Source organism: Rhipicephalus sanguineus, chromosome 7, assembly GCF_013339695.2.
Source record: "Rhipicephalus sanguineus isolate Rsan-2018 chromosome 7, BIME_Rsan_1.4, whole genome shotgun sequence".
Lineage (NCBI taxonomy): Eukaryota > Metazoa > Arthropoda > Arachnida > Ixodida > Ixodidae > Rhipicephalus > Rhipicephalus sanguineus.
This window is the reverse complement of record NC_051182.1, coordinates 21959263-21969078: the sequence shown is the minus strand read 5'-3', so window position 1 is coordinate 21969078 and position 9816 is coordinate 21959263. Positions and strand designations below refer to the sequence as shown.

General features: G+C 46.9%; 1 protein-coding gene across 1 annotated transcript in view; it reads left to right on the top strand.

Moving 5' to 3' along the window:
* Nucleotides 1–8690: 8690 nt before the first annotated feature.
* LOC119398538 (juvenile hormone acid O-methyltransferase-like) overlaps nt 8691–9816 on the top strand; it is a 6096-nt gene continuing 4970 nt past the window's right edge. Inside the window, exon 1 of the mRNA XM_037665380.1 lies at nt 8691–9233. Coding sequence (XP_037521308.1) covers nt 8691–9233 — 543 coding nt within the window. The remainder of the gene's footprint in view (nt 9234–9816) is intronic.

Genomic DNA, 9816 nt, shown 5'->3' with positions numbered 1-9816 from the left:
GACGACTCAATAAGATCACCCGTAAGGACGTCTATCCCCTACCTCGAATAGACGATGCGATTGACAGCCTGCAAGGAGCAGAGTTCTTTTCATCGCTCGATTTGCGCTCAGGGTACTGGCAAGTCCCCATGGCTGATGACGCTCGACCGAAGACAGCGTTTGTCACACCCGACGGCTTGTACGAATTCAACGTCATGCCGTTTGGGCTGTGCAATGCGCCTGCGACCTTTGAGCGCATGTTGGATAGCGTTCTGCGCAACTTGAAATGGCACACGTGCCTATGCTACCTCGACGTCGTCGTCGTTTTCGCCCCGGACTTCTCAACACACCTTCAACGCCTGCGGCAGGTTTTGACGCGCTTGAGCGACGCCGGGCTACAACTGAATCTCAAGAAGTGCCGATTTGCAGCACGGCAGCTGACGATACTAGGATACGTGGTGTCCAAGGACGGCATCATCCCAGATCCAGCCAAGCTTCGGGCCGTGACAGAGTTCCCCAAACCTACGTCCGTCAAAGAACTGCGCAATTTCGTAGGACTGTGCTCCTACTTTCGGCGCTTCATCCGAAACTTCGCGACTATCATATCACCGCTGACGAAGCTCCTTGGAAGTAACGGGCCCCTCAATTCGTGGTCGTCAGAGTGCGACGACGCTTTCGCAAAGCTCCGTCGTTTGTTGACGTCTCCTCCCATTCTACGCCACTACGACCCTACGGCCCCTACAGAGGTACACACGGACGCCAGCGGTGTTGGCCTCGGTGCTGTCCTTGCGCAGCGCAAACCTGGGTTCCCGGAATATGTTGTCGCATATGCAAGTCGTACGCTTACTAAAGCCGAGACCAACTACACCGTCACGGAGAAAGAATGCCTGGCAATCATTTGGGCCCTTACGAAGTTCCGACCTTATTTGTATGGTCGCCCATTTGATGTCGTGACCGACCATTATGCACTGTGCTGGTTGTCGTCATTGAAGGATCCCTCAGGCCGTCTTGCCCGTTGGGCACTTCGCCTGCAAGACTACGACATCCGCGTGCTGTACCGCAACGGACGTCAGCATGCTGACGCCGACGCTCTGTCGCGCTCTCCCTTGCCTGACGACAATGCCCACAACTCAGCGTCTCACTTTGTCGTTTCTTCCATCGATATTCACATCATCGCTACCGAGCAGCGCAAGGATCAATGGATTGCCTCACTGATAGACTTGCTGAGTGATCCATCGGCCACACCATCCACTCGCTTGTTGCGTCGTCAAGCCCACCATTTCGCCGTTCGCGACGACCTGCTCCACCGACGCAATTACAACGGCGACGGCCGCCAGTGGCTACTAGTAATACCCCGCAGTCTGCGTTATGACATATGCGAGTCGTTCCACTCTGATCCGCAGTGTGCCCACCCTGGGGTATCGAAAACCTACCACCGCATTCGCCAACGTTACTTTTGGCGAGGGATGTACCGCTACGTGGAGAAGTTCGTTCGCTCCTGCATCGATTGTCAGCGCCGCAAAACTTCAACGCACCTGTCGCCAGCAGGTCTGCAACTTCTACCTTGCCATGAGCGACCGTTTGGGCGCATTGGCATCGATTTATATGGGCCACTTCCCCTGACGTCCGCTGGTAACCGCTGGGCCATCGTCGCTGTAGACCACCTCACGCGATACGCTGAAACTGCTGCCCTCCCTGCGGCTACAGCGAGCTATGTGGCCTCCTTTCTGCTCCACCGATTCATGCTGCGTCACGGTCCACCCCAAGAGCTGCTCAGTGATCGAGGCCGTGTCTTCTTGTCGGAAGTCGTCGAAGCCATTCTCAAAGAGTGCAACGTTGTTCACCGCAAAACTACTGCTTACCACCCGCAGACGAATGGCCTCACCGAACGCTTCAACCGCACGCTAGGCGACATGCTCTCGATGTACGTCGCCGCCGACCACACGAATTGGGATGTCATTCTGCCCTTCGTCACGTACGCCTACAATACCGCTCCTCAGAGCACTACTGGTTTCTCACCATTTTTCTTATTGTATGGCAGGCACCCGTCGCACACCATTGACACAATCCTTCCCTACAAGCCGGATCGATCTGAATGGGCGCCTATTTCTGCCACAGCCAGACTTGCTGAGGAGTGTCGTGAGCTCTCCAAGACCTTTACTACGAATAGCCAAGAGCGGCAGAGAAGTATTCGCGGTGACACCACCAGTTCTGCGTCCACGTTCCTTCCTGGAGCGCTCGCATGGCTCTCGGTCCCTACCACTGCACCTGGCCTCTCTTCCAAACTACTGCCCAAATACGAAGGCCCCTACCGTGTCGTCGAACGCACATCCCCGGTGAACTACCTCATCGAACCCATCGACCCACCTTTGGACATGCGCCGTCGAGGGCGCGACATTGTCAACGTGGCGCGCCTGAAGCCCTACCATGACCCGCTCATAGTGACAAGTTGCTAGGTCGCCAGGCGGCTCCCTTTTCGTAGCCGGGGAAATTGTAGCGAAGCATTCCTACTCAGTAATGGGTCGTCCTGTCGAGCGCCTTCCAGTGGGTCTTTCTCTTCTCGGAGAGCACGCCCCTCGTGCAGAGAGTCGGCCCCGCTTTGACTGTCGCTGCCCTGCGCCGTCGCTGAGTGCCCGTTAATAAAAGTCTTGACAATATATATATATATATATATATATATATATATATATATATATATATATATATATATATATATATATATTGCGCATGCGCATACATAAAAGATTACTTAAAGGACATGAATGCGCATGGCACGTTACGGGCGCAGGAACGTTAGAGTGCCGGGACTTTCATTAAGCCCAAAAGTGACAGTGCTGAATTTGTGGATGAGATATGATTCCCGAACTTCTCTGTCACGATGAGAGCTGAACCCTGATTCTAGAATCGTAGCTTTAATCTTGCTGAAGGAATGACCGGGAAGCGCAACGTGTTTTGATAAAGGTAGGTTAGGAAAGGAAGATGCGTGTGCCTTATGATTGTTGAAACGCAGACGGAAGCTGGTTTCCGTTTGGCCTATGTATTGCTTGTTGCAAGCAGAACACTCCAGAAGATATATTACATTGGACGTGTCACAGCCAAAGTTGCCCCTAATTTTGAGTCTGAAACCTGAGGCGGTGCTGTGAGCTGAAAGTGAGGTTGTCATATGTGCACATATTTTGCAGCGTGATTTCCCACAAAGGTGACAGCCTGAATGTACTGGTTTAGTAACTTTATAAGATTTCACTATGTCCCCCAAATTTTCAGAGCGTCTGTAGACTACTCTTGGTGGAATTGGGAATATTGTTCGGAGGCGCTGACTTTGCATGAGGATATTATGATGTTTTTGTAGAATACAACCTACTCCTGGTACGGAGGCCGAATGCGTAAGAACAAGGTTAGTTTCTTGTGTCGTGGAAGTCTTTTTTGGTGCCTCTAAAAGGGTTTTGCGCTCGACATCGTTAGCCTTTGCGAAAGCGTCGTCAACTAAACGAGCTGGGTACTTCTGTTTAATTAAAGATTCTCTCAAGGAAGTGCAGTTCTTGTGGTAGTCGGACTCCTCTGTACATATACGTTTGAAGCGAAGTGCCTGACTGTACGGGATGCTGGTTTTCCAGTGTTTTAAGTGACTGCTTTGAAAATGCAGATATTGTTGCCTGTCTGTAGGCTTCTTGAAAAGCGTGGTTGTTAGTCGGCCCTCCCGTAAATTTACAGTGATATCTAGGAAATCTGCGCATTCTTCCGAGAACGAATGTGAGAAAGATATGGAATTGTGAACGTTGTTGAACGCTGCTATAAATGAAAGTAATGCATCTTCCCTGCATCTGCTTATATATATATATATATATATATATATATATATATATATATATATATATATATATAAAAGCGCCAAAGAAAAATAATTCAGAAAAATGCTTTCGAAGCGCGGAATCGAACCAGGGACCTCTTGCTCGCAGGGAGTGGCGCTAACCACTACGCCACGGAACGCAGGTCCTCCACGTAGCTAACGGCGAGCGTTATATAAGCACCCTTTACCGCTGCACGGACTCAGAGACGGCCGGAGCTTATAAGCGTTTCTTCATTGCCAGCTAGATGGCGCTAGGAGCGCAACGGGTGCATTGAAAAGTCGTTGGCGAGCTCGCTCGCTTCTTCTTATATTTGCGCAGGGAGAACCTTAGCCTTCTGCTGTCTGCTCACGCGGTTTTCTCGTGGTGAGCGGAAGAGGGATGTTTCGAGCTTTCACCGTGATGTCCGCGCTCATGTTACGGGGCGTACGAAAGTCACTCGAGCTCAAGAGACGCCGCCAAACGAACCAACAGAAGATGAGCGCGAACTATCAAATGTCACAACTCGACACATGAAGCACGCTAGTTTCCTTCTCTGCTTCGGCCGCCTTTGCAACAGGAGCGCTGTTCAAACTGATAGTATCCGTTGGCGAGCCTCACTTCGTATAGCATTAGATTCTTGCTATCGCATTCATTGCTTCGCCCTTGCGGCGAAACTGTGACTTTTTTGTGTAGTAATATTGCACTCACTATGCCATTATTCGTCTTTCTGCGGATAAGCGAGGTTCCCGCTAGAGATCGGTAAGGTATTATGTGCACTTTGTTGATGTTGCACGCGGCTGATGACGATGAAGAATTATGGTTGAACCCTTCGCAGTGGGTGCGAAGAATTCAACCACACACTCAATGCGCAATTAGCATTGTGTGATGACTGGTCGTTATTTTACTCTTCTGCCAGCGCGATTCCTTGCACGACATGACGCCCGTGTAGGGTATTTCTTGCAAATGAGTTTCGAGCTACAACAGCGTGGCTCTGTGGTAAAATACTCGACTGCCAAGCAGGGGGCCCGGGTTCAAATCCCATTTAATCCTGGGCATTTTATCTCTAATTAATTTTTCATGTCTCCCAGTTACTTTTTCATGCATGTTGGTTACGTCACCGACGGCGACGCTGACGCCACTCAGTGTAGGAATGGGCGCCTAAAACACGACCTACTGTTTAAAGAATACTTCTGCAATAAGAATACCTTCCGCTTTTCATTTTTCCCTTACGTAATAACAGAATGAAATTCACTTGATCCAACTGCTGCAGTACAGCCAACAGTAGAAACGTTTTTTAGAAAGCATTTAAAATCTCATGTCGGTGCTCCCATGTTCCTAGTGCTAAACTACTTGCGTACGGGTGAATGCATTTACATTCAACTTTTGTTTTTTCTCCTTCATTCTTTTTGGTTCTGTAAGTAATGTATTGCCATGCTTGTATATTGCATGCATCAGTATTCCCCTTGTTCCAGACAATTGCGAGTGACGATATCATTACTTTTGTGTGCTCGTTATTCTTGTGTATGCTTATTTGTATTGGCATTACACTACCTTTCTTGTATAACGTTTGTATTTTTCCCACTCCTGTAATAACCATCACGGAGGTTTGAGAGTATTCTCTCAAAAAAATAAAAAATGAAAAACATTATGTACATGTCAAAGTTTTCAAATGTTTCAGCAATCTGCCGTGACTGGTGCCGTAGTGCTGCGTATTCAACACGTGTTTCTAGCAGAACAAGTCAGAAACACTACGAAACATAATCATTGCTCTACCAGATTAGAAGCCTGTTGAAAATCTCCTGCAGGCCCAAGATGCTACAGACTAAACATTTTACAACAATAATGTTTTAAACGCTTAATTACTTTTGACAATATAATGCTCTTACAAGATTTATGGTCACTCACGAAATAAACATTACAAAAAGGTATGGGTACGGGCTAGTTGGTATTCCATTTTAAATTGTGATCTCAGCGCAAAGTAAGGCACGAGACAGAGAGTCTTCGTTGCTCTCTGTCTCGTGTCTTATTTTGCGCTGTGATCACAACTTAAAACATTACAAAATACGCAAGCTCGCAGAAATACCGCAGCCATTACAAAATACGAAGATCGCTAGCTCACTCTTTCATTCATTTTCAGGTACTTCATTTGCTTTGTTAAAAGAATACTTCACTTCCTTGCCATCATGTAAAGTTACGACTACTGTCTTTCTGTTTCAATACAACACCTCGTTAATTTTCTGCATTGTAACGATGTGTATACGTGCAAGAAAATTATTATTCTGTCATGTTTCAATCATTACTAGAGGCCGGATTTTTAGGCACTAAAAAGCTCTGTTAGGCGCCAAAATAGGCAGGCAAAACAACAGTTTAGGCTTCCGAAATAGTAAATATAGGCAGAACAAATTTTCACATAAATGCAAATAATTTGAAACGAAGACGTGCGCGAGCTCTATCTACGAAAGGAAAACAAAAATGTGATTGCTTAGGATGGCAAAAAGGGGTTAAACAGTTGAACATGGCCGTGCAATGTGCTTTGTCCCGCACGGTTCGCAGAACACGTCTCTCCCGTGTTCTGCACGGTGAGTCAAGATTCAGCTGTCGAACCAACACACTCCTGGGTGTCTTCTCGGCATGACTGAGAGGGGCAGAGCACGAGCAGATAGCCAGATCGCTAAAACACCATAAGGGAGGGATTCCTCCTATTGTCTGGGTCGAATCGCGTAGAGCCAATTTCTCCACTCTCAGTGAATCACTGGCTCAGCCAAGGCGGAAAGGGGGTTCATAACCCCCACCACCCCCCCGAAACTTTTCAGTTTTGCATGCGTATCTTTGCACGCATCCATACAAGCGCATGAACTTTGCTTATAGTAGCGCTGTACGTACGAGAAGTAGACATGACACACAAAAAAGACAGATGTAGGCGCTACGCGCACTCACAAAAATACATAAAGTATGGTTGAAACCCGCCCCCCCCCCTCCCTCCCGAAAACAAAATGTCTGGCTACGCTGATGCAGCCAACACATTAAAAGTTAACTTACAAAAACAAAAGCCACGTGCACATCACATTTTCATTCCTTTTTTTTTTGCTCTTCCCTCTCCTTTCTGCTGACGGCTCTCCACGGTACCGCATTCGCGAACCGCGCGCGCCATGTCTCTGCGGCGGCTGCTGCAGTTGTTTCCGGGAGTTGGTTGAACTACAGAACTAGGTTGAACCCGATAGTTCCGAGCAGTCAGTGTTGCGTGGTAGCATGAATAACGGTCTCAAACTGCTCCCGGGAGCGGAACTTGAGGCTGGATACTGGTAATACAAGCGCCAATTTTGAAAATAGGCATTTATACGCATTTGTGAGCATTTAGGCACAAACGCCAAAATTAGGCATTTATAGGCACTATAAAAACACTGTAAAAGCCTTTCTTAACCTCTAATTCATGCTCATATCTGAAAGTGGCACGACAGAAGCGCAATGAACAAAATAAGCATTTGCGTAAAATCCGGCCTCTAATCATTACCATTAGAGGGTGCCCGAGTTGGTTCACCATCGGTAGCAAAGGGAAAGAGGAATGCTGCAATTATGAAACACATAGCTTTATGGGGATACAATAGGTACGAGGTGCTTCGAGGGCTGTGGAAGGGTGTCATGGTCCCGGGGCTTACATTTGGGAACTCAGTAGTGTGCATGAAGTCAGAGGTACAATCAGGAATGGATGTAAATCAAAGGACGGTGGGCCGCCTCGCGTTGGGCGCTCACGGGAAGACGACAAATGAGGCTGTAAAGGGTGATATGGGATGGACAGGCTTTGAAGTGAGGGAAGCTCAGAGCAAAATGAGATTCGAAGAGAGGCTGAGGAAAATGAAGAACAGTAGATGGGCAGAGAAGGTTTTCAGGTATTTGTATAGAAAAAGCGTTGACACGCAGTGGAGAAAAAGAACTAGGAGGCTCACCAGTAAATATACGGCTGGCAGTGCGGGCGATATGGCAACAAGGAGCATTAAGCGGAAGGTCAGAGAGGCGGAGAGGACTTATTGGATGGCAGCGATGGAAAAGAAGCCGGCTCTGAGTAACTACCGAAAGGGAAAAACCGAAATAAGGAGGGAACGGCTTTATGATAATTCAAGGGGAAGCGCTTTACTGTTTGAAGCAAGGTCGGGCTGCCTTAGAACGCGTAGTTATAAAGCGAGATTCAGTAACGAAGAAGAACAATGTACATGCTGCGGTGGAACTAAGGAAACGATGGAACATGTACTGATTGAATTTGGCGATATTCACCCAGGTATACGTGTGTGCACTAGTCTACATGAAGCCTTGGGTTTTAGGGACAACAATGGAAAGCTGAACACATCCGCGATAGAAATAAGTAAGAGACAGTTAGAGTATTGGTGGCAGAAAAATAGAAATAAAGTACAAAAATAAATAATTGGGGGAGAAAAATGTCATTCTGCCTTAAGAGGCAGAGAGATGGACCGTGAATTTATATTTTTTGGTATAATAACATAGATTTAATCAATGTAGATAAGGCATTAGGACAACATGAAACAACGAAGTTTTTTTTCTTTCTTTTTTTTTCTTCGAGCCTGGTGGCAGACATGTCACCGTCCCGTTATAAAGGGGACGCTCATAGCATCCATCCATCTATCCATTGTGGAGCCGAGGATATTAGCCTGAGTAGGTACGGATTCGCAATTTACAAACAGTGGTTTGCTCATTATTGTAAGTTTCCTTCTTTGCACAGCCAACAAAATCTGCAGGAATGGGCAGCCTGCCACGTGATATAAAGCCCAATTAATTGTCGGCAGCGAAAAGCGTTCCATTGCGATATTTTAGTAATGGCACAGCGATAAATGACTGATTATTATCATACCTTCTAGGAGTGGCCTTGAAGAAATGACTCTCTCAAACCTAAGCAAAGGCAGTTACGAAGATACTAGATGCGATCCCGGTTTCTACGCGAGGAACAACGAGGACCAGCGTCATTTGAACCTCAAGGCGTTGGACATGGTAGAGAAGGACTTAGAACACAGGTACGACAGAACCTTGCATTTCTTGGACCTCGGCTGCGGTACGGGAGACTTCACGTGTCAGTGCCTCCTACCAAGATGCCCACCTTGCGCAAGCATCGTCGCTGTCGACTGCTCGGAGGAGATGCTCTCGTACGCTCGCCAAACGTTCTCTCATCCTCGCATCCAGTACGACCGTCTGGACATTAGTGGCAATGTCGCCGACTTTGCGGCCAAGTACGGCACCTTCGATCGTATCTACTCCTTCTTCTGTCTTAACTGGGTTCGAGACCAGCACCAAGCAATGAAAAACGTGTCCAGCCTTCTGTCGTCTGGCGGAGAGTGTGTTCTCGTCTTCCCAGCCTGGTCCCGGTCGCGGGTGCCTTGGACGAAGCTCGCGCGTCTCGATCGTTGGCGCAGGCATAAGGAAGTGAGTTTCCACCTATTTACTGAACCTCTTATAGCATACTATCGAATTTCCTTGTCACCTTTAATTAAAGGCAGTATTTTATCCCATCGCACCGATTATCATGGCGTCACACAGTTGCCGCGCTGATTTGCTTTTATGTAAACGCCCAGATATGAAAATGCATTGGTCATGTTCAATGTGAGAGGCATTCAACGAGCTTCGAAGCGTCGCGAACTTGCGAACTTTGTCATTTGTGCGAAATTAAAAAAAAAAAACTTGCTGAGTGTTGTACACTACCTAATAACTTAAGCGCACATCGAAACACTAGTGTTTGCTTATGCTTTATGCCTGTGTCCAAAGTGTAAATCGTCATAAATAATTTTTCTACGTATTAGCTTTAGTTTTTTGGTTATGAAATAATAATGAAGAAAAAATTAATAATTAGTACACAAACGCCAGATGAGGACACCACTAATAAATCATTCAAAACGTATGTCTTCTTATTGGTTTCATACTTTAGGATCAGGGAAGAATTTTATACAGTTTATTACATCTATATATTAAGGTTGCTTTCTGTGCTTTTTACTTCTTTATATTTCTTACG